At 47.0% G+C, this 24,292-nt stretch overlaps 2 protein-coding genes across 4 annotated transcripts in view; one reads left to right on the forward strand and one right to left on the reverse strand.

Annotated features, from left to right (window-relative positions):
* Positions 1–3,437, reverse strand: LOC112631412. Its single transcript, XM_025396529.1, has one exon. The coding sequence runs from the start codon at positions 3,433–3,435 to the stop codon at positions 2,725–2,727; it is 711 nt and encodes a 236-aa protein (XP_025252314.1). The 5' UTR covers positions 3,436–3,437; the 3' UTR covers positions 1–2,724.
* GTPBP4 (GTP binding protein 4) overlaps positions 3,377–24,292 on the forward strand; it is a 27,965-nt gene continuing 7,049 nt past the window's right edge. Inside the window, exons 1-11 of one of the 3 annotated variants that reach the window (XM_025396525.1) lie at positions 3,377–3,495; positions 6,752–6,922; positions 10,174–10,277; positions 10,358–10,494; positions 11,482–11,582; positions 13,218–13,310; positions 14,892–15,083; positions 15,163–15,228; positions 20,362–20,451; positions 21,910–22,020; positions 23,797–23,874. In XM_025396525.1, coding sequence (XP_025252310.1) covers positions 3,448–3,495; positions 6,752–6,922; positions 10,174–10,277; positions 10,358–10,494; positions 11,482–11,582; positions 13,218–13,310; positions 14,892–15,083; positions 15,163–15,228; positions 20,362–20,451; positions 21,910–22,020; positions 23,797–23,874 — 1,191 coding nt within the window. In that variant the 5' untranslated portion in view covers positions 3,377–3,447. Of the gene's footprint in view, positions 3,496–3,539; positions 3,916–6,751; positions 6,923–10,173; positions 10,278–10,357; positions 10,495–11,481; positions 11,583–13,217; positions 13,311–14,891; positions 15,084–15,162; positions 15,229–20,361; positions 20,452–21,909; positions 22,021–23,796; positions 23,875–24,292 lie in introns of those variants that run through there. The other 2 variants (XM_025396526.1, XM_025396528.1) reach the window with 2 other exon arrangements.

Consider the following 24,292-nt stretch of genomic DNA (forward strand, 5'->3'; position numbering starts at 1 on the left):
AAAAGGAGAGTGGCTTTGGAATTCTATGCTCCCTGGACTCACCTCCAGTTGTGTTTCTCCAGCTGTGTGACGGTGAGCAAGCATTCAACCACATCAAAGCCAGCACTCTTATCTGTGAAACAGAGACAATCACACCCACCTCACTATGCTGTCCCGAGAAGGAAAGCAAGTGACCTGGCATGTGGTGGAGGCTCCCTGCTTTGCAGTTGTTAAGGTTCAACGAGAATTTAATGAACAGAACAAAAGTTTAGCAAACGTTATCGTAACTAAGTCGTTAATAAGAACATAGATAATACATAATAATGCATAACAAATAATAGAGAATCTCTTTGCTCACTTATTAATGCCTGTAGAATAGGGTTAGTGAAAAGCAAAAATAATTCACATAAAGTATTTTTAACATGCCTGGTGGATAGTAACTGAGCAAAGAGTGAAGAAACAGAGGCTTGGTGAAGCTGATAAATTTTCCCAGGATCACAGGGGGTGGAGCTGTATCTCAGAAACGAAGCTCACACTCTTAACTCATGGTGTAATTCTGCAGAGAATGTCAGGCTGCACCTTTGGCCCAGAGGGTGGCTCTCATGCCACTGCTGCCTTCCACAAAGGAGGGTGTTTCCTTAGACTTCCCTGTTGACGGTTTTCCTCTTTATGGCACAGTGTGGAGTTCTGACCCATTTCAGGGTCGTGCACAGGGTTCTGACGGTACTGTAATTCAGTAGGACTACTTGAGTATCACAGAAGCCAGATTCCAACTGCTACAGCCCCAACTACATCAGGAACTTCCTCAAGCCAATATTCAATCAACAGAGTTCCATGGCCACTGTGAATGCTCTCGGCAGTGCTGCCTGAGAGGAGGGATGGCAGAAGAGTAAGACACAGTTCCTGTCCACGAAGAGCTGGCTACTTCCTTTGCAAACAAGATGTACACGGGGAAGCATCCAGGTACAAAGCAGCATGTGACTCGTTCTGAATGAGTTCCTGTGGGGATCCAGGGAAGTGGCTGACGGGCCCGATGGAGCACTCTTAGGACCCTCTAAGACCGGATGGCTACTGATGGCTAATCCCCATGCAAAGGCTCCTTTCAGGCAGGAAGTTCAATTCTGCAAAATGCACCTTTCATTCATCAGAATTACAGCAACAAGAAGGTAAAACAGAAAATACCAAGTCCACAAAACAAAGAGATTTGAAAAACAAAGCTTTTCACTGAGAAGTGCCTGGCAGTCAGAAGGTTTGCAGAGTACCCTTGAGAGCATCCTTTACTACGGCTGAGAAGTACCTTTCTTTGTTACAAGGTACACACACTTGGAGGCATCCTGGTAGCTGGAACCTCCATTAACACAGTCAAGAATTGGCAATGTGCCTCATACTGCAGGCAGCGTTTCTGACTCTCCTCAGAAACCCTTTAGCGTTTGGTTTCTCCAGAGAAGCCCAGAAGTCTATCAATAGAGAAGCTTGCTCCTGGTGGTGTAGAACACACACTTGCCCCCAAGAAGCTATACTCAGCCAGAAAATCACAAGAATAGGCAAAGATGTTGATTCTTATCAACACGCACATGGTGTAGGATGCTTGGTACCTTACCATGGTCATAGCTCTGGGCCCATGATGAGCCATTATGGTTGTGCATTCACAGACATGCCTTTGTAGCTGAACAAGTTATAAGCAGGTGGTTCACACCTATCATCTCAGCACTTTGGGAGGCCAAGGCCGGTGGATCACTTGAGGTCAGGTTTTGAGACCAGCCTGGCTAATATGGTGAAATCCTGTCTCTACTAAAAATACAAAGTGTTAGCTGGGAATGGTGGCAGGTGCCTGCAATCCCAGCTACTTGGGAGGCTGAGGCAGACGAATTGCTTGAACCCCGGAGGGGGAGGTTGCAGTGAGCTGAGATCGTGGCACTGCACTCCAGCCTGGGTGACAGAGTGAGACTCTGTTTCAAAAAAAAAAAAAAAAGAATTAAAGAAAGGATGTTTGCCCATCTGAAGCAAAGTACTGACTGGACTTATCTAAATACCGGATTAAAAGAAAAAGAAAGAGGAACTGGCTATATCAGAGTGAGAGAAAGTGGGAGAGGCTGAGGAAACATATAAGAACCTAAAAGAAAGGGCAATAAGTATAAGCATAGCTTTGCTAATCTCGGAAATGGTGGCCAGAACTGTCCTGCGGCTTAGCAAATGATCATAGCCAGCGAATCCTAATTACCCTAGAAGCTTCCTTTAGAAGTGCCAGAGATGTAGGAGGTATGCTTATCCGCCTTGTGACACAAAAATGGAAGCATAGTTAATAGATGAGAAAAGCATGACTCAGAATGATTTTCAATATTGGAATGTTGGGAATTTATGAGAGGTATTTTCGTGTAAGAATAATAGGACTTATTTAAAAGGATTGGAGAGTGGGGGGCATCCCAGATGCGTGAGAAGCAGTATAGCTAATCGTTAGAAGTAGGTTTGCTGGAGCCAGGCTGCCTGGGTTCAAAGTCCACCTCTGCTGCCCCTTAGCTGCACAACCCCGGGCTGCTTTCGAGCCTTGCTGTGCCTTGGGTTTCCCCACGCACTTCATGAGGCAGTTGCAGGAATTAAACGAGTTAACATGTAGTCAACAGCTCTGAACACTGCTTGACTGAGTCAGCCCTACCTAACGTTTAATTTACGGGATGTGGCCCTGGGTTCCTTAAGGGAGCGGCCACACTATTCACAAACATTAAAGCAGTAAAGGCTCCATCCTCATCACCTTTCTCCTCTGTTGGACCCCACAGGACTGTCTCTCGCAACTGCTTCCTCCGCTCTCCTAAGGCACTCTGCGGAACCAGCGGCACCTCTTTCGCCTGAGATCAGGATTTCCCTTCTCCGCCCGTTTTGGGATTTCACAAGCACGAGAAAGGAGGGCTGCAGGGGAGCCGCGAGGGCCTCCTCACCACCGCCCGGGATCAGGGTGGGGGGCGTCACCCGCTCTACACCCAGAGCCCGGGCACGCCCCGCACGCGCGGCTCCCTCCTCCTCGGCGGGGCTCGCCGCGACCCGGGACGCCCAGACTCCCGGATACCCTCGACCCTCCGGACTCCTAAGCCCCGCATCCCCCAAATCCCAAGATCCCCCTCGAACCCTGGTCCAGGGCGGGTGGCTGGGGGCCTGAACCCGCTCCAGAAACCCGCAGGGCAGTCTGTCGGAAGCCTTTGCTTTACCCAGCAGGAATTTAGCCTCCGCGCGCCCCCTAAAACCCAGGCGTCCTCTCCCCCGCGCCCTCGCTCCCGGGGCCCTCACACACTCTCCGCGGCGGACCTCCAGGCCGGGCGGGTGCGCTGTGCGACGCCGAAAGCGCCATAGAGCACGCAAGACACGTTTGGCTCCCGGAAGTGACGTACAGCAAGCGCCCGACGGCGGAAGTCCCGCCTGCTCCCGACGGCGGAAGTTCCGGGAGTGCCCAGTACCCGCGTGCATACGGCAGCCGGCATGGCGCACTACAACTTCAAGAAAATTACGGTGGTGCCGTCCGCCAAGGTAGGTGCCTCCGGGAGGGCCACTGCTACTTTCGCCTTCTCATTAGCGGGGTCTCAGGGGAGGGTCCGGGCCTGTAGCCGTGGGAGAGCGGTCGCCTTCCGCTCGCCCACCACCCGCTCCCGGGCCCGACCTGCCGGACGCGTACTCGAGATCATTTCCCCTCCCCCAGCAGAATCCGGGGTCCACCGGAGATCGGATCCCCCAGAGACCCGGGCCCACCTGAGACCGGGGTCCACCCAGAGACTGAGGGCCCCCAGAGATCGGGGTCCACCCAGAGTAGGGTTCCCTGGAGGGGCTCCGGGTGACGAGGTGGGCGAGTGGAGGGGACCCCAACATGTGAGGGAGGAAGCACTCCGTGGTCCGTGATGAGCCTTCAGATTCTGGGTTTGGCGTAGCCCCCTCCCCTCTCAGGAATCCTCGGTTCGTTGCTATCGTGATTTAACATTTCTTAATTTTTAAGTCATTCTCTTTCACTGTTAGATTTGGGAACCCCTGTTCTTTTTTAGACCATAGTAGGCCCAGACTAAATTTTTACAGCGTTGGTTAGTGTGGCAAGAATGAGTCAACAAGTGTTAAGTGTTAGGATTTTTTTTTTTTCCCCGAGACAGAGTTTTCCGCTTTTGTTTCCCAGGCTGGAGCGCGATCAAGGCTCACTGCAGCCTCCACCTCCCGGGTTCAAGCGATTCTCCTGCCTCAGCCTCCGGAGTAACAGGGATTACAGGCGTGCGCCACCACGCACGGCTAATTTTTGTGTTATTAGTAGAGACGGGGTTTCACCACGTTGGCCAAGCTGGCCTCGAACTCCTGATCCCAGGTCTCCCAGGGAGATCCTCCCAAAGTGCTGGGATTACTGGCGTGAGCCACCACACCCGGCCCTGGTGTTACGACTTTTAAGAAGTCATGTTTTTATGGAGTGAACATTCGATTTGGGTCGCAATTACAGAGACATTGACGGGCAACTCGAGCCTCTCAGGGACTGCTGCACGAGAGGGAGTTACTGAAGTCCCTGCAGAGTGACTGTTTTCCTCTCATCAGTGTCTCCTTTTCTTCACGTCTCAACAACGGAATGAGCTTGCCTTGGAAAGCTTTGTGGGAGTCTCGTATTTTACCTTCATAGCAATAATTGTTTCCCCACTTCTCTCCATTTCTCATTTCTTCCTGACAATTGTTCTGACACATCTCTTGATAGATTGTAGTATTTTCTTTCTTTCTTTCTTTTTGAGATGCAGTCTCGCTCTGTTGCCCAGGTTGGAGTGCAGTGGTGGATCTCATCTCACTGCAGCCTCCGCCTCCCAGATTCAAGTGATTCTCCTGCCTCAGCCTCCTGAGTAGCTGGGATTACAGGTGCCCGCCACCAGGCCTGGCTAATTTTTGTATTTTCAGTAGGATGGAGTTTCACCATGTTGGCCAGGCTGGTCTTGAACTCCTGATCTCAAGTGATCCACTTGCCTCAGCCTCCCAAAGTGTTGGGATTACAGGCATGAGCTACCGCGCCCGGCCAGATTGTAGTATTTTCGAGTGCAGGAATCATGTCTTATTTGTATTTTTGGTCAGCCATCTCTCAAGTTTGTTGAAGGAATTTGCTCTTTGGATTACATGAACTTTGTTCATGTTATTGACTTATGTGGAGAACTTTAGGATATGTTAGTACACCATCCATCTTCTGTGGAATGAGATTTGTATTTTTAGAGAACAGGTGAGTTTACTTACCTAAAAAATGGGTGATGGTAATTGTTTGGTGATTGGAAGTTAAAAAAAAAATCACATCAGGAAAGTGTGTGGTATTCAGTTCATTCTAGAAGCTGTTAAGTGAGTGCCTGTCCTATGCATTGGGTACTGTGTTACAAAAATGCATTAGATAAAATACCTGCCTCTTTGGAAGTCGTTGTCAAGAGGGGTAAGTCGAGGCCGGCGCGGTGGCTCATGGCTGTAATCCCAGCACTTTGGGAGGCTGAGGCGGGCAGAGCACAAGGTCAGGAGATCGAGACCATCTTGGCTAACACGGTGAAACCCCATCTCTACTAAAAATACAAAAAAATTAGCTGAGCGTGGTGGCAGGCACCTGTAGTCCCAGCTGCTGGGGAGGCTGAGGCAGGAAAATGGCGTGAATACAGGAGGCGGAGCTTGCAGTGAGCGGAGATTGTGCTGCCACTGCACTTCGGCCTGGGCGACAGAGCAAGACTCTGTCTCAAACAAAACAAAACAAAACAAAATAAAAAAGGGTAAATGGCATCATGAATGACCATACTAGAAATGAAACATTGTTATCATGGAGGACCCACATGGATTGGGAGAGAAGAGTGCGGTTAGCTGTGGTAAGTTGGAGAGTCAGGGGCAATCTTATGAAGTAGGTAACCTTTGAACTGGTCCCCCTTCAGGATGTGTGAACGCCATTAGATACAGAAAAATGTAGGGAAGATCTTCTGTAGGCCCAGAGGGAAGACCGTGTGTGCCCCTCATAGTACTTGGAAGACTGTTGTGACCACCTGTTTACTTGTCTCACTTGTAGACCCAGAGGGGAGACGGTGGGTGCCCCTCATAGTATAATACTTGGCAGACTGTGTTGTGCCTACGTGTTTACTTCTGTCACTGGACCCTGAATTCCGTGAAGGAAGGGACAGTATCTTGTTCATTATCTTCAGCACCCAAGTATCCCTAACAACCTTTGTTTGAAATAATATTGAGTTAATCAAATTGTTGAATTAATCAAAGTGTTCAAGAAAAAAAGATCCAAGTAACTTTGTGTGACTAGATACACTGGATTGAGGAATCCTGGGAATTGGATCCTTATTAAAGAGAAGTGCTGACTCTTTGCACTGGGCAACTCATGCAAAAATCCTTCATCTCCTCAAGTAGTTCCCTTCCATGCTCTTAGGAAATTATGAAGTGGATTTTAGTTTTACCTGTTATTTTATGTACTTTCAAAGTCAAAGATACGCATAAAGAAATGGGAGGATTGTTTCTTTTTCTCAACTATTTTTTTCTAATTTATGATTTGAGTTCTCTGATTACTTAAGTTTCAAAGGTTCTTAGGTGTTTGGAAATTAAGATAGCATCAAGAAAGTGTGGCGTAAAATTTATCTTAGCAGCCGTGTGTTTGAAGATGAACAAGGTTGTACATAAAATGTTTAGTTAGAGTAAATTTTTGTAATTTAAAATATGTAGTACTGTAATTAGTGTTTTAAGAAGGTTTCAAATAAGTGGATCAAAAGTAGACACTTTTGATGTAATTATGTTTTATTTTCTTTAATTGCAGGACTTTATTGACCTGACATTGTCGAAGACTCAACGGAAGACTCCAACTGTTATTCATAAACATTACCAAATTCATCGCATTAGACATTTTTACATGAGAAAAGTCAAATTTACTCAACAGAATTACCATGATAGACTTTCACAAATTCTAACAGATTTCCCTAAATTGGATGTAAGTGACTTGGGGGACTTCTGTGGTTATGTAAATATGAGCCTTCAGAGAATCAGTGTTTAACCAGTTTGGTGTACTCATTTGACAGAAAAGGAAACAAAGTAAATTACTTAGATTACTCAATAAGTTAGTGGCAAATAACTAATTTGTTGAATTAATAAAAGTGGGAACAGAATATGGGTTTTTTGATTCCCTAGTATTCTTTCCTCCAACTAAACCCCATCTAAGGAGGCCCGAAGCTCTCTTCTCAGGCTTTCTGTGTAACCCCTGGGCTTGCAGGTGCCAACCCAAGTGGTAATGATAGCTGTGGGTTATGAATGCAGAAGCTGACAGCTCACTGGTTGTCTGGGCTTCATCTCCTGCACCCTCTTTCCAAGTGTTTTATTCCTCTGGGCTCAGCTTGGGTGAGTGGTATAAACTCCACCACTGTTTGTGATCTTGTTGCTTCATCAGCTGATGACAGTTCAGCACTGACTATTTTCTTCTTTGGCAAGAAGAGATCACGTGGGAGCTGTGACTTTTGAATGAAGCCAGAAACCTTGAGCTCCTTTCACTGCTGCACATTGCAGTTTGCCTGTTTTGCCTGTTTCTTTCTTTCTTTCTTTTTTTTTTTTTTTTTGAGGCTGAGTCTCTCTCTATCGCCCAGGCTGGAGTACAGTGGCGTGATCTCAGCCCGCTGCAGCCTCTGCCTCCTGAATTCAAGCAATTCTTGTGCCTCAGTCTCCTGCGTAGCTGGGATTACAGGCGCATACCACCACGCCTTGCTAATTTTTGTATTTTTAGTAGAGACGGGGTTTCACCATGTTGGCCAGGGTGGTCTTGAACTCCTGACTTCAAGTGATCTACCTGCTTCAGCCTCCCAAAGTGCTGGGATTATAGGCGTGAGCCACCACGCCCGGCCTGCCTGTTTCTTTAGCTGTAGAAAAGTAAGAGCAGTGTCTGCTTGGCAGGCACTGCTGACAAAGCCTCATGACACCACACATGGGGTAATGTGGTTGCAAGGTTATTTGAGGTTGTGAAGGGTGCGGGGATCAGCAGTATAGTCTCAAAGCCTAAATCCGCCATTGCCCCAGAATAGTCGCTGAAGGCAGATGTAAGCAGAGAGAAACATTTGGCTTCTGTGACAGTACTTCATATTTAAACAAGTAATAATGGCTTTTTTTTTTAAGCCGGGGTCTTGCTCTGTTGCCCAGGCTGAAGTGCAGTGGCACGACCTTGGCTCACTGCAACCTCCACCTCCTGGGTTCAAGCGATTCTCCTGCCTCAGCCTCCCATGTAGCTGGGATTACAGGTGCCTGCCACTATGCCTGGCTAATTGTTGTATTTTTAGTTGAGACAGGGTTTCACCATGTTGGCCAGGCTGGTCTCAAACTCCCGACCTCAGGTGATCCGCCTGCCTTGGCCTCCCAAAGGCGTGAGCCACCACACCCAGCCAATAATGGCTTATTTTTAAAATACAGAAGTACTTAAAATGCAAAAATTCTTGCTAGAGGACAGACACTTAGGTTGTATCTGTCTAAGATTTGACACAGTTGCTCAGTAGATGTTTGTTGAATGAGTGAATGGTTTCTTGGGAAAGGTCGGGTACTAGAGAGTACCTGGGGGTGAAGAAAGTGATTAAGAATATGTTTCGATTTTTTTTTTTTTTTTTTTTTGAGACGGAGTCTTGCTCTGTTGCCCAGGCTGGAGTACAATGGCATGATCTCAGCTCACTGCAACCTCCACCTCCCAGGTTTGAGCAATTCTACCGCCTCAGCCTCCCTAGTAGCTGGGATTACAGGCATGTGCCACTATGCCTGGCTAATTTTTGTGGGTTTTTTTAAGTAGAGACGGGGTTTCTCCATGTTGGCCAGGCTGGTCTTGAATTCCTGACCTCAGGTGATCCGCCTGCCTCGGCCTCCCAAAGTTTTGGGATTACAGGCATGAGCCACACCGCGCCTGGCCAAGAATGAGATTATTCTTAACTGATTTGATATTAGGAAACACTTGATTTTAGCAAACAACATATTTTGATCTACTTAGTATCAGATTTTTGTGGTTCTTTTTAAGAAGTTTTATCTTTTTCATCCTCAGTGTTATAGCCATCAGAGGTAGGAGAGTTCAAATGTATTAACATTCTATTACTTCTTTCAAAGCCAGGACTGGTTATCTGAGAACAGCTTCAGAGTGGAGGGTTAGTGGAGGGTTAGACACTAAGTCGTCATTCACTGAGTGCTTATTGTCTGTCAGGTACTGTTCTGAGCACTAGGAATCCAGAAGTGGTAAAGGTTCATGATCTCATTCTGGTGGAGAAAAGACAGTAAACAGCGTGTCAGATGAATGCAGTGAAGCCATGGAAGGGAGTAGGGAGTATCTGCGGGGAGAGAGAGTCAGGCCTGTAGTCAGAGAAGCAGCAGGTGCAGGAGACCCAGGAGGTGGGGCGGGGTGGGGAGGTGAACACTGGGACATGGAATTGGAGGTGGTAGTCAAGGGTTGAGTTTATATGCACTGGCGAGATCTTGGAAGAGAATGTAGGAAGAAGGGTGCTATGGGGGGCATGAATGTTTCGGGTAGAGCTGTGAGCACGAGCCAGCACAGGACTTAGAGGGGGCAGACTCTTTACCTGGAAACTGTGAGGAGAATGCTGCAGGCAGGATGCGTGGCCAGCCCCCAGTGCTTCAAGAGGTCTGTGAGATTTTAAAAACTGAGAATTGGTCGTTGGAAGGTCCTTGGTGAGCTTGTAGGCTATTTAGAAGGAGTGGTGGACACAGAATTCTGGTGAGAGTGGGTTCAAGAGAGGGAGGAGAGAAGAGGAGAGACACAGGACCTCCTGGGAGCAAAGAGAAGGAATAGGAAGGATTTGGGGGCCACGGGAGTTTTTAATTTTTTTTCCTAAAGATTGGAAAATAACGGCAAATTTTTAGGCTGATGGGAATAGTCCGGTGGAGGAAAGAATTTCTGGCGCTGAGTTCCTGAGCAGCAGGAAGGGCACATGCAGGGCCGGGGGCTGGCCATTGCTGGGTCCTACAGCTCCACCACTGCGCTGGGAGCGAGGTGGGTGCGAGCCGTGACCATTGGCGCCCTCATCCCTTCTGATGCTTGTTTTCTCAGAGGACTAAATAGACAGGGCCCCTGGCCAGGAGAGGGAACTGAGGAGGAGACACTGTGGGCTTGAAGGGAGAGGGAAAGAAATTGTTCTTCAAGTGGTACTTCTAGGGATGAGAAACTGCCGGCCCAAAGTGACCATGGTGTGCTTTTTTTGTTTGTTACAGGATATTCATCCGTTCTATGCTGATTTGATGAATATTCTCTACGACAAGGATCATTACAAGTTGGCTCTGGGGCAAATAAATATTGCCAAAAATTTAGTGGACAAGTAAGGTACTTTTTTACTGTAGTGTCTTTTAAGTTATCAAAAGTGGGGGAAAAAAAACTAGTGCTTTTTATTTTTTACAGTGTTGCTAAAGATTACGTGCGACTGATGAAGTACGGCGACTCTCTCTACCGCTGCAAACAGCTGAAGCGCGCGGCCCTGGGACGGATGTGCACGGTGATCAAGAGGCAGAAGCAGAGTTTGGAGTATTTGGAGCAAGGTGCTTGTCACACATCTGCAGGAACCGCATTAGTGTCCTGCTGAGAGGATGCGTCCTTGTTGAGGACTTGAGATGTCTGTTTTTGTTGTATTTTGGAGATGACTGGGTCAGTTATTTTTCCTAGCTTTACCTATGAGAAACAGTAATAGGCTGGTTTTTACTGAAAAAGTGGTAGCACGTATAATACTTACAAATCAACAGCACTGGTAAGAAAATTTATGTATTTCATATTTAATAGGTAAGGCATAGACAAAAAATCATGAGAAAGCACTGAAAAGAATAAAAAATAAGATGGCTTATAGTTTATTATTGACTTTTTTATTTTTAAAAATACTTTAATAGGACTTTCTGAATTAACGTAGTAGGATTCTATTGAAACAATTACTTGCCTATTTATTTGTGTGTATTCTTACATGACAAATTATTTTGACTCATTTGGTTTTCTTATCCCTCCTGCATCTTGCAAATAATTTTAAACAAAATTTATGATACGTGGACGCTTTGCAGGTGCTTTCCTACAGATCTGTGTGGTCTTCGTGATGGCCCAAGGGTTGCCACCCTGGAGCCATGTGTGTTACAGATGAGGTGGCAGAATGGCAGTGACCCATGTGTAGCCAGAATGGCATGGCATGCCGGCTTCAAAGCACACCGTTTCCCTAATGTCATCTTGCTCATGAGAATCATCTGGACACTTCCAGAGATGCTGTTGGCCCCACTTTTCACCTAATGAGTTAAAACATGGGCTTAGAAGGGCTGAGGAATATGATTCTTACTAGAGCCAAACTTGGGAAATAACTATTGAATATACTATATATATACAGTTACTCTCTGCAACTATTTTCTCCATCACTTTTGCGTTACAAAAGTTGGAGTAAGATTAATATCACCACAGGCCTGGACTGTAACTAAGTTGAAAAGAAAATTGAAAGCAAATCTTACACTTTGAGTTTCTTAATTTTTCAATTTGAACTTTTCATATTTTCATAGTGCGTCAGCATTTATCCCGTTTGCCAACCATTGATCCAAATACCAGGACTCTGCTTTTGTGTGGGTACCCAAATGTTGGGAAGTCCAGTTTCATCAATAAGGTTGGTCTGTTTTTTATCGTAAAGCAAATAATCTCACCATTTTAGGTCAGCGTTACTGTATTCTGACTGCGTGGGATTCAGGATGGCCTTGGTAATAATTTTGGCCTCCGAGTTGGTCCTTGAGTAAACACTGCCCTGGTCTGCAGGAGGCCCCAGTGCCTGAGCACACCTGAGTTCCTCTTGGAGAGGATTGACTTTGTCTGTATCTACATTTATATTACTATTACAGAAGCCATTACTTTTTGTTCTTGTGTGTGTCCTGTGATTTCTAAGGAATTTGAGACATGTAAGAGCATTTTTGTTGACAACTGGAGAGGTTTTCTTGGGTGGTGTTGGCCTGTCCTGGAATGGCTATGCCAGGGGGGCTCTGGTGGCAGGTGACACTCACCCAGCTGAGGTCTTCCCATCTGCAGCTGCTTCTGGGTGATCTGTTACCTTGGTTGCTGTGTCAGCTTTCACATGAAATCATACGTGGTCCAGTAGAGGGACGGTGCCGAGTCGCTCTTTCCCTGGGTGAGCTCACTGACTAGGATTTGAGCGTAACATTTGAGAGACTCGGTCATTTGGTTCTTCAGGAAAATTTGGCTGAGTTTGAGGGACCCAGGAAGAGGCAAAGCAACATTTGAAATGTGAATTTACAACCAGCAGCAGCTCATGTGCCCAGAAAATTTATGACTTACTCGGTGCCAAGATCACTTTATTTTTAATTTTAAAAATTCTTTCTTTTTGTTGAAACTTTTTCTTCTGCTTTTTGAGACAGGGTCTTGCTCTGTCGCCCAGGCTGAAGTGCAGTGGTGCAGACTTGGCTCGCTGCAGCCTCAACCTCCTGGGCCCAAACAATCCTCTCACCTCAGCCACCCAAGTAGCTGGGACCACAGGTGCACGCCATCACACCTGTTTAGTTTTTTATTTTTTGTGGAGACGGAGTCTCACTGTGTTCCCCAGGCTGATCTCAAACTCCCACGCTCAAGCCATCCTCCTGCCTCAGCCTCCTGAAGTGCTGGGATTACAGGCATGAACGGCTCCACCCTCCTTAAGATCACTTTTGCTTTAAAATCGATTTGTAAGTTTTGTTTTGTCTATAGGTTGCTGTGACGTGGTGACCAGCAAAGCTCAGCAGGGTCCTTGCTGATGTTTCAAATGCTTGTCAGCTCTGAACCTGCCACAGTGAGCCAGTGCTCTGGGGCCGATTTGGTGGCTGCTGGACCAGGTGGCTTTTTAAATTGCAGTTTAATTCAGCAAAATGAAAATTTCAACTCCTCAGTCACATAAGCCACATATTGAAGGCTCGTTAGCACTGCGTGACTGGTGGCCCCGTTTGGACAGTGCAGACGGAACATTCCTGTCATCATAAAGAGCTCTGAGGGCGTTGCAGGCGGTGGGGCAGGACGTGGGAGGGTGAGGGGAGCTGGTGGCTGTCCTCCAGATGCCGGCCCTCACGCTGTCCTCGTGCCCCAGTCCTTGGCCTGGTGGTGTGAAGGAAGAGGTACCAGGCTCCTGTTTTGATGCAGTTTTATTGTGTGAGGTTTCTTCTGTGGTTTTTTCCTACCCAAAATTAGTCTTGTTAAAACACACAGATGCCCTGTGTACACAGAGGAAATGAGGTGATTCTGAAAGTTCTCACTGTTGTTTCAGGTGACGAGAGCAGACGTGGATGTCCAGCCCTACGCGTTCACTACCAAATCTCTGTTTGTTGGGCACATGGATTATAAGTATCTACGTTGGCAGGTAAGAGTCTTGTCTTTATTTTTATTTTTTTATTTATTTTGAGATGGAGTATCACTCTTGTTACCCAGGCTGGAGTGCAGTGGCATGATCTTGGCCCACTGCCACCTTTGCCTCCGAGGTTCAAGTGATTCTCCTGCCTCAGCCTCTCAAGTAGCAGGGATTGATTACAGGTGTGCACCACCACGACGGGCTAATTTTTGTGTTTTTTTTTAGTACAGAGGGGGTTTCACCATGTTGGCCAGGCCGGTCTTGAACTCCTGACTTAAGGTGATCTGCCCACCTTGGCCTTCCAAAGTGCTAGGATTACAGGTGTGAGTCACGCACCTGGTGAGAGTCTTGTCTTTAAACAGAAAAAATATATTGGTTTATCTAGGGTAATCAAGAACTTGAAATTTCATCATCATAAGAAAGACTCGTCTGAGCTCTGGGGATACATAAGAACAGGTCACATGTCTCTGATATAATTCAGGGGAGGCAGCCAGCTGCTAGTGTGGATTTCTGCATTTTGTTAACATAAAATGAAATTCTCTTTGTGTCATTTCTAACTCTGTTATCAGAAATGGCATATATACAGTTTAAAAGCATGAAGCAGGCTGGGCACGGTGGTTCACGCCTGTAATCCCAACACTTTGGGAGGCCAAGGCAGGTGGATAACCTGAGGTCAGAATTTCAAGATCGGCCTGGCCAACATGGCGAAACCCCATCTCTACTAAAAATACAAAAATTAGCTGGGCGTGGTGGCACACGCCTGTAGTCCCAGCTACTCAGGAGGCTGAGGAAGGAGAATCACTTGAACCTGGAAGGCAGAGGTTGCAGTGAGCCGAGATTGTGCCATTGCACTCCAGCCTGGGCGACAAGAGTGAAACTGTCTCAAAAATAAATAAATAAATAAAAAGCATGAAGCAATGTTTTCACACTATAATTTTATAAATTGTGAAGAAAGTAATTCCTAAGACATGGGAGGGTTCTCAGTTATCCCAGTTTTTGTGTTTTGTGATGTCACTGGTAAAAAAGAGGAGTCATTTCTCTCAGTGTCATGGCTAGCATTTCATTGAGCTCTACAGGGTTCCTCCTCCCTTTTTTGATGTTTAAATAAATAATATGTACTTTTTTCTCACTGCTTTATTTTATGGTGTTTAGGAGACCTACTTTTTTTTTTTTTTTGTGACGGAGTCTCACTCTTTCGCCCAGGCTGGAGTGCAGTGGCACTATCTCAGCTCACTGCAAGCTCCACCTCCCACGTTCACGCCATTCTCCTGCCTCAGGCTCCCAAGTAGCTGGGACTACAGGCGCCCGCCACCACGCCCAGCTAAGTTTTTTGTGTTTTTAGTAGAGACGGGGTTTCACCGTGTTAGTCAGGATGGTCTCAATCTCCTGACCTCATGATCCACCCGCCTTGGCCTCCCAAAGTGCTGGGATTACAGGCGTGAGCCACTGCATCTGGCCCTACTTTTTTTTTTAACACGATTCTCCTGTAAGATTATTAGGTCTGGTTGGGCATGTGTGAGTGACTTCTGGGATGTGCTGGACAAGAAGCTTGTGGGTGAGTGTGCTTTCAGTGACAAGGTCTGGGTGTGTTAGGTTGTAGACACTCCTGGGATCCTGGACCACCCTCTGGAGGATAGGAACACCATCGAGATGCAGGCCATCACTGCCCTGGCCCACCTCCGTGCTGCGGTCCTGTACGTGATGGATTTGTCTGAGCAGTGTGGGCATGGGCTGAGGGAGCAGCTAGAGCTCTTCCAGAACATCAGACCTCTCTTCATCAACAAGGTGTGTGTGGTCACTCATGTTTTGCTTCATATCCTGCAGTATGAGAATAATGATTTCATTATTTTTCTTCCTTGCTTAGCCTCTCATAGTTGTAGCCAACAAATGTGATGTGAAGAGAATAGCTGAACTTTCTGAAGATGATCAGGTAAATCACGTTAACATTTTGAATATTTCTTACTTACCAATTTTGAATTCTCATCTCAGACAACCAAAGTTTAGATGAAGGAATTTTAGCAATACTAGTCCACAATTGTATTTTATAGTTGAGATAATATCCTCAGTGGTTTAGTGAAATGACATAATAAAAACGTAGTTATTGGCAAACTAAAACATAGGTTTCTGGATTCCTACTTTGTTCTTGAGTGTGTAGAACTATCTGTATTTGATGGGCTGAACTTTTGGAAAATGTGATTACTTAGGAGAGAACTGTTAGAGAAGGGTACTCACAGGTGTTAATTCATAAAACAGGTTCTGTGATTAAATGAGTTTGGAAACGAATGATTGAGTGAAGGAGAAGGAGGATCTTGGAATTTGGGGCTTTCTGGATCTATGAGTGAGACGTGCCTGCTAGCTTTCTCCAAGAGGCAGGCAGTATTGTTGGACATAATTTTTCAAACTAATTGAATCCTACAACCCTTATTTTTTTTATTATTTTTTTTTTTTTTGAGACGGAGTCTGGCTCTGTCGCCCAGGCTGAAGTGCAGTGGCGTGATCTTGGCTCACTGCAAGCTCCGCCTCCCGGGTTCTCCTGCCTCAGCCTCCTGAGTAGCTGGGACTACAGGCGCCCGCCACCACGCCCGGCTAATTTTTTGTATTTTTAGTAGAGACGGGGTTTCACCGTGTTAGCCAGGATGGTCTTGATCTCCGGACCTCGTGATCCACCCGCCTTGGCCTCCCAAAGTGCTGGGATTACAGGCGTGAGCCACTGCGCCTGGTCCTACAACCCTTTTTAATAGGCGTCCTTCGTGATAAATGCTTTTAGAAGCATGCATTGGTAGAGTGGCTTTCAAATTGTGGTCCTGGACCAGCCATGTCAGCATCACCTTCTTAATTTCTTCCTGAATTTCCTCATTGACCCATTGGTCATTCTGGGACATGTTTATAATTCCCATGGGTTTCTTTTTTACAGCTTTGAAAGTTTCTCTGGGTATTGATTTCTAGTTTTATTCCATTGTGGTCTGAAAAGATACTTGACATGATTTTAATTTTTAAAAATTGATGAGATTTGTTTTTTGGCCTAACATACGGTCTATCCTGGAGAATGTTCCATGGACTGAGGAGAAGAATGTGTATCATGCAGCGGTTGGATGACATGTTCAGTAGATGTTTGGTCTACAGTGCACTTTTTTTGTACTTTGAGACGGAGTCTTCCTATGTCGCCCAGGCTGGAGTGCAGTGGCACGATCTCGGCTCACTGCAGCCTCTGCCTCCCAGGTTCAAGTGATTCTCCTGCCTCAGCCTCCCAAGTAGCTGGGATTACAGGACGTGCCACCACACCCAGCTAATTTCTTGTATTTTTAGTACAGACAGGATTTCACCATGTTGGCCAGACTGGTCTCAAACTTCTGACCTTAAGTGGTCCGCCCGCCTCGGCCTCCCAAAGTGTTGGGATTGCAGGTGTGAGCCACGGCGCGTGGCCTACAGTGCACTTTAAATCCAATATTTGTTGATTCTTTTTTGCCTAGGATCTGTCTAATGTTGATGTCCTGATGTTAGCCTGATGTTGATGTCCCCAAGTATTATTGGCCCCTTTATTATTTTATAATGATCTTCTTGTCTCTTTTTACTGTTTTTGACCTAAAATCTGCTTTATCTGATAGGAGTGTAGCTACTCCTACTTGCTTTTGGTTTCCATCTGTATAGAATATCTTTTTGTGTCTCCTCGTTTTCAGTCTATGTGTGTCTTTACAGGTTATACTTTTTCATGTTTTCATGACAGTGATTATCGTCTTCACTTCCCGATGCAGGACTTTCTTAAGTATTTCTTGTAAGGCTGGTCCACTAGTGATGAATTCTCTCAGTTTTTGCTTTTCTCGGAAAGAATTTATTTCTCCCTTATTTCTGAAGGATAGCTTTGCTGGATGTAGTATAGTTGGCTGGCAGTCTTCTTTTTTTTTTTCCAACACACTGAATATATATCACCCCATTCTCTCCTGGCGTGCAAGGTTTCTGCAAGGAAATCCGCTGTTAGTCTAATGGGGATTTTCTTATGTGTGACTGGAAGCTTCTCTCTAGCTGTTTTTAGAATTTCCTTTGTATTTGACATTTGACAGTTTGACTATAATGTGGCTTGGGGAAGACCTTTCTGGGCTGACTCTATTTGGGAATCTTTGAACTTCCTGGTTTTAGATATCCGTACCTCTCCCCAGTCTTGGAAAGTTTTCAGCTATCTCATTACATAGGTTATTAAGCCTTTTCCCTTCTCCTTCTTGAACTCCCGTAATACCAACATGTATTCTCTTAATGTTTTCCTGTAAATCTTGTAGGCTTCTTTCATTCTTTTTCATTCTTACTGCTTTTTTTTTCTCTGACTAGGTAGTTTCAAATGACAGAGATTTTTCTTCTGCTTCATCCAGTTTGCTGTTAAAACTGTCTATTGTATTCTCTCATCCATTGAATTCTTCAGCTATAGGATTTCTCTTTGGCTCTTTTTTATAATTTCTGTCTCAATTTAATTTCTTGTTCGTATCATGAAATTGTTTTCCTGATTTTGTTGAATTGTCTATCTGTATTTTCTTGTTTCTCATTGAGTTTCCTTCAAAAAAAATTATTTTGAGTTCTCTTTCTGGCAACTCATGATTTCCTTTTCATTAGAGTCTGTTCCTAGAGAGTTAATATTCCTTTCATGATTTCTTATTTCCTTGCTTTTTCATGTTTCTTGTGTCCCTTCATTGATGTCTCTCTATCTGGTAGAACAATGGCCTCTTTTATACTTTCTTCTAGATTGGCTTTCATGGAGAAAGACTTTCACCTCACTTGGGTTTTAAGGTGCCATTTGGGAAGGGAACCGTGACTTTCTGGATAGGAGCAGTGATATTGTTTCTGTGCAGCTTCCTCACCTCCATGAAATGTTGGCAATAACTGGGTGGCTCAGTGGCCTCAGCTCTGGAAGTTTGTGCCAGCAGTGGTGTACGTTTTTAATGTCCTTGGTGTCAAGGGCTTTTGGGGTCCTGCTATTCTTGTTTTTCCCACAATAGGGGACTTATCTGAAGGGATCTTTCTGGGTGTCAGGTCTGAGATGGTCTACAAGCAGCTGCTATGGTGCTGGGTTCCAGCTACAGGTACTCAGAGTAGCTGTGGGACTGGGGTCCTAGCCTTAGGGTCTTGTGTGCCTATCATGGTATCTGGCCTTGGGGTGCAGGTTAGCTCTCTGTGGTGGATCTGTGATCCTGAAGCACTCCTAGCAGCTTAGGCCCACAGGCCCAGGTTGTAGCTGTGACTCCACCCATGGGGTCAGGGCACAGTCCTGGCCTGACTCCAAGGAAGAAGTACTCTGGAGGTTTGAGCCTGGGAAGCAGGGTAGAGCTGCACTTCAGAAACCTGAGCCAGTAGGGAGGGCTTAGTGTCAGCTTGAGGGGATGAGGCACTGTGTAGTGGTAACTCTGGACCCTGGGATGGTGGGGCCCGGCAGTATCCCAGACCCTGTGATGCTGAGCGAGGTGGCAGCAAGGACCCCAGAATGGACCAGTCCAGCTGTCATTTGGGCTCTGGAGGACAGGGAGGAGGACAGCAGTGACTCCGTTTCCTGGAAAGAGTGGTGACTCTGCAGCTCAGACTGTAGGGTTAGTCCAGCTCCAGGGAGCAGGTGCTGGAGCTGTTTGCCTGGTGGGGCAGGTGCCTCTGCTCAGCCCCTGCCCTGTTTCCCTGGGACGTGGAGTACAATGTCAGCTCCTCCCCATGGTGCATGGCTGATCAGCTTGGGCCTGAGGGTTGTGACTCTTCTGGGTGGCCCAGGCACTGTTTCCTTGGGATACAAGGTATCTCTTCAGTGTAGGTGCTGGGATATGTGACCATTCTGGGCATTTCCCAGGAGGCAGCGCACTGCTTCAGCTCAGGCAGCAGGGAGACAAGGGTGCCCGGAGAGGCCACAGTGCTATTTACCAGGAGGCAGGGTACCGTTGGGTGCTGGGGCAAGGGCCGGGAGAGGGGCTCCACCTCCACCAAGCCCTGCTGGGAAGGGGCTCCGCCTCCACCAAGCCCTGCTGGGAAGGGTGTAGCAGCTGCTCGCAGCTGGCTTGGGGATGTTGGGCCACCAGGTTTGGGTAGTTTGGAGGCAGTTTAGCCTCAGGGATGAAGGGGAGCTGTGGCCACTTTCCCCTGAGCAAGACGTACTGCAGCCGTAGTTCCAGTCCCAAGATGACGGAGTATAGCCACCCCATGGGCCCAACAGACGGGGCCCAGTGTCAGCTCCTTCTGTGTGGGAGCTCAGCTGCGAGGACGCCAGGGGACTCCAGTGGTGAGGGCTGTGGGTGTCCAGAGTGGTGGTGGGAGCTGCTGCCATCCTCTTGCTTACCCCTCGCTGTAGGGAGAACCTCCTCCTGGGACCTGTTGCATCCCAGCTGTGGGGGGATTGCTGGCAGCCCAGCGTTTTTTTTGTTTGTTTGTTTGGTTGGTTTGTTTTAAGATGGAGTCTCACTCTGTTGCCCAGGCTGGAGTGCAGTGGCTCGATCTCGGCTCACTGCAAGCTCTGCCTCTCGGGTTCACGCCATTCTCCTGCCTCAACCTCCCAAGTAGCTGGGACTACAGGCACCCACCACCACGCCTGGCTAATTTTTTATATTTTTAGTAGAGACGGGATTTCACCATGTTAGCCAGGACGGTGTCTATCTCCTGACCTCATGATCCGCCTGCCTTGGCCTCCCAGAGGCTGGGATTACAGGCTTGAGCCACCGTGCCTGGCCCCCAGTGTTTTCTTTGGGCTGTATTTCATCGTTTTTCTACTCACCAGGGTGTGCCTGTCACTCCTGTGATGCCCTCTGGAGCTCCCCCTCAGTTATTAACACGTAGTTGTTTGTTATGCTGATTGCCTTTGTTGTAAGGGACAGATGTGAGGGGCTACGAGTCGGCCATCTTGTTGATGTCATTTGTATTTTCTTGATCATAGAAGAATATGAAGAAAATAACTGTTTTTAGGATATGTCTGTTTTTTAAGACTTTGAAACAGCCACAGATGTTGAACAGTTCACATTTGCAACCTCCATTTGCAGAACTGTACAGTTTGTTCCATAGGGAACTGGAAATACATAATACATCTCTCATTTTTTCTTTGTATTCCCAGAAAATATTTACAGATTTGCAGACTGAAGGATTCCCTGTAATAGAGACCAGCACCCTGACTGAGGAAGGTGTTATTAAAGTTAAAACAGAGGTCAGTGCTGCCTTAAGTCAGGTATCAATCTTTTTACTATCTCTTGTTTGATTCAAGTCAGTCACGGGGAGAAAATAGTTTTCTTTTTTTTTTTTTTTTTTTTTTTTTTTTTTTTTTTTTTTTTTTTTTTGAGACGGAGTCTCGCTGTGCTCCCAGGCTGGAGTGCAGTGGCGTGATCTCGGCTCACTGCAAGCTCCGCCTCCCGGGTTCACGCCATTCTCCCGCCTCAGCCTCCCAAGTAGCTGAGACTACAGGCGCCCGCTACCACGCCCGGCTAGTTTTTTGTATTTTTAGTAGAGACGGGGTTTCACCATGTTAGCCAGGATAGTCTCGATCTCCTGACCTCGTGATCCACCCGCCTCGGCCTCCCAAAGTGCTGGGATTACAGGCTTGAGCCACCGCGCCCGGCCAAAATAGTTTTCTTTCTAGACATTATGACACGTGGAGCCCTCGCAGTAGCGAGGCGGGTGGCGTGCGAGAGCGAGGCGTGAAGACAGACCCCTCTAAGACCCACTTTCCCTGCGCCCGGTGGACAGTGGGGTTTGAGGGGATGCTTTGCTGTTGTCACCCCAAACAACTTTACCCTAAAGCAGCTGTTGTCTCTGGCCTTCTAATATTTCAGTAGCAAGTACAGTGAAAATTATTTTTATGGAACCTGTTCAGAAGTAGAAGGGAGAAAAGTCTGAAGAGCAGAACAGCTTTTGCAGGAGGCAGTCTGCTGCTGGATGTCACGTGCTGTCCTAATTACTTTCTACTTCATGTTGTTTTTATCTCAAAGAAAAGGACACTCCTGGCCGGGTGCGGTGGCTCATGCCTGTAATCCCAGCACTTTGGGAGGCTGAGGCGGGCGGATCACCCGAGGTCGGGAGTTCGAGACCAGCCTGGCCAGCATGGTGAAACCCCGTCTCTCCTAAAAATACAAAATTAGCCAGGCATGGTGGCGCATGCCTGTAATCTCAGCTACTCGGGAGGCTGAGGCAGGAGAACAGCTTGAACCCGGGAGGCAGAGGTTGCGGTGAGCCGAGATCGCACCACTGCACTCCAGCCTGGGCAACAAGAGCGAGACTCTGTCTCAAAAAAAAAGAAGGCGCTCCTGATGCCGTGGTTGCACCCAGGGATTTAAAAAGAAGGCGCTCCTGATGCCGTGGTGGCACCCAGGGATTTGTTGCTCGGGTTAGAGTCCTGAGGGGCAACATTGCCTCCAGTTTGTGAAGGGCAGTGGGAGGGCACCCTGCGCCTGTGCACGGGGTCACTGTGGTGGGAGTGAGGCCCAGGCACTGAAGATGCATCTTCCCTCAGGGCCACTTCCGCCTGGGCCTCAGAGGGTGTGGCCCCTACATGTTAGTTACCTTGAGGGAAAAGTCTCAGTGGCTCTGATCTGTGGCTTCTCCTGGAATCTGCAGCCGGAGGCTGCTGGAGGATGTGTTTGTGACTGTGCCTTCTTTTTTACGTTATTAGGCTTGCGACAGGCTTTTGGCTCATCGAGTGGAAACCAAAATGAAGGGAAATAAAGTGAATGAGGTGCTGAATAGACTGCACCTGGCTGTCCCAACCAGGAGGGACGATAAGGTAAGGCGGCTCCTGGGACTGCCATGGGCTCTGCGCTGTCAGCAGGTGCCGTCCATGTGCCTTTTCCAGAAGCCTCAGATCCAGCTTCACATACTCGCAGGTGGATATTGTGGGTGGGCCTCAGTTTCACCTCCTTGCGTACAGTGAAGGATCAAGAAGGTGAAGAAAGTGCAAAGCGCCACATGGCGCCCGTTTCTCACTGCATGACACGGTCGTCGTTTATCCTTCCAGAAATGTGTCTGACATAGAAGATTAATTTTTAAAAAGTTCTTTAAACACAGATGGAAATCTGTTTCATTCTTTAATTTTTCATTTTTTTGGCCGGGGAGGTGGCTCACGCCTGTAATCCCAGCACTTTGGGAGGCCGAGGTGGGAGGATCACTGAAGCCCAGGAGTTCGAGACCAGCCTGGGCAACGTAATGGGACCCTGTCTCTATAAAAAAGTAAAATAAAATAAATTTTCATTGTTTTGTCCATTGTGGATGGGCACACGTCGTTACGCTGTGTCTTCATGTTTTACTGCAAATGTGTCCACACTTCACAGTGTGGTGTGGACAGCATTCCTATCCCACAGACGCCCTCCTGGTGTGTGCTTCACTGACACCGGAGGCTGTGTCCTTCCCTCTGTTTGTGTCCTTGACGTGGTCGGGCGCTCACTCTGTCAGTCTTGTGGTGTAAAGATGGTTTTATTGTTGTGTGTTTCTGTAATGATGGGTGTGGTTGAGCTTGTCTGTCTGCTTATTGGCCTTTTCAGAGTTCTTTAGGCTGTTTATGTTTTTCTCACTGATTGGTTGTTTTTATATTACAAAGGTTGGATTCTTGTTAGATACACTGTAAATTTTTTTTTCTCTTTTTGTCACTTGCCTTTTTAACCTCAAATATGCTGTACATTTTTAAACTAGTAAAATATATTAATATTTTATTTCTGGCTCTTTGGGTTTGCATTGTACATAGAAAGGCTTACCATTCGTTCCAAAGTCATTTTAAAAGTATATTTTCTTGCTGGGTGCAGTGGCTTACGTCTGTAATCCCAGCACTCTGGGAGGCCGAGGCAGGTGGATCACCTGAGGTCAAGAGTTCGAGACCAGCCTGGCCATCATGGTGAAACCCCATCTCTGCTAAAAATACAAAAATTAGTCAGGCATGCACCTGTAATTCTAGCTACTCAGGAGGCTGAGGCGGGAGAATTGCTTGAACCCGGGAGGCGGAGTTTGCAGTGAGCCGAGATCGCTCCATTGCACTCCAGCCTGGGAGACAAGTGAAACTCTGTCCAAAAAAAAAAAAAAAAAATTATCTTTTATCCTTGCATTAAAAATTAGCTTTTTTAGATAGTCTTCACCATGTCTTGAGTTGGTTCTGTTGTGAGGGTGGAGGTTGCACTCCGTTCCAGGTGGTCGGCATTTCTGACCTGAGTATTGGAAATTTTGTCTTTCCATTGAATTCTTACATGCACTTGAGTTTATGTCTAAATTTCTTTCATTTGTTGATCCAGTGTTATTTCTTACCACTTTCTTCTTCCGTAATTTTTCACGATAATCATGATTTCTGTTTTTCCTGGATAAACTTTGGAATCACTGTGTGGAGTCCTCCTGGTCTCTGCGCAAAGTGACCCCGAAACCCTCTCCTTGCCCCTAAAATAATCTGTTGGTTTTAACTGGTCTGGGTATGGTTTTCCGTACCCCTTACACATAGGGAATTTGTTTCTACTTTTTCGGCTTTGTAAGTTTCTCATTCAGCAGGCATTTCACACAAATACTTTTTGTGGTGTCTTCTCAGGAGAGGCCTCCTTTCATCCCTGATGGAGTGGTGGCTCGCAGGAAGAGGATGGAAATTGAGGAGCCCAAGAAGAAGAGGGTATGCTGCCAGAGCTCTTGCCCGGTGTTCTCACTGGGGGAGGCAGGCTGTGTGTGCATGTCGCGGGGGCCTGGGGCATCGAACAGGAGGCGTGGGTGCCCAGGCACCAGCCCCATCAGGCTGCGGACACAGCAGTGAGTCCCCCTGCAGAAGCCCCTCTCATGGAGCTCTTTGGCTTGAGGGAAGATGGCCATGAATACAATGCATGAGTAGGATGGACAGTCCACAGACGGCCAGAAACAGCCTTCCTACCAGAACCCAAAGGCGGGCCCCACAGGCACTGCAATAAGAAACAGCCTTCCTACCAGAAATGGAAGGTGAACCCCACTGATACTGAGGGGATTGGAGAAAAGATTGTTTCAAGTGACAAGGGGCAGAGCATTTCTGGATCTGAACGGCAAAAGGAAGCTGATGATAA

The sequence above is a fragment of the Theropithecus gelada genome, chromosome 9 (assembly GCF_003255815.1).
Source record: "Theropithecus gelada isolate Dixy chromosome 9, Tgel_1.0, whole genome shotgun sequence".
NCBI classification, from domain to species: Eukaryota; Metazoa; Chordata; class Mammalia; order Primates; family Cercopithecidae; genus Theropithecus; species Theropithecus gelada.

Bases quoted from the DNA above. Each gene is read 5' to 3' on its own strand.
- LOC112631412 (XM_025396529.1), bottom strand. From the start codon at position 3,435: ATGCACGCGGGTACTGGGCACTCCCGGAACTTCCGCCGTCGGGAGCAG.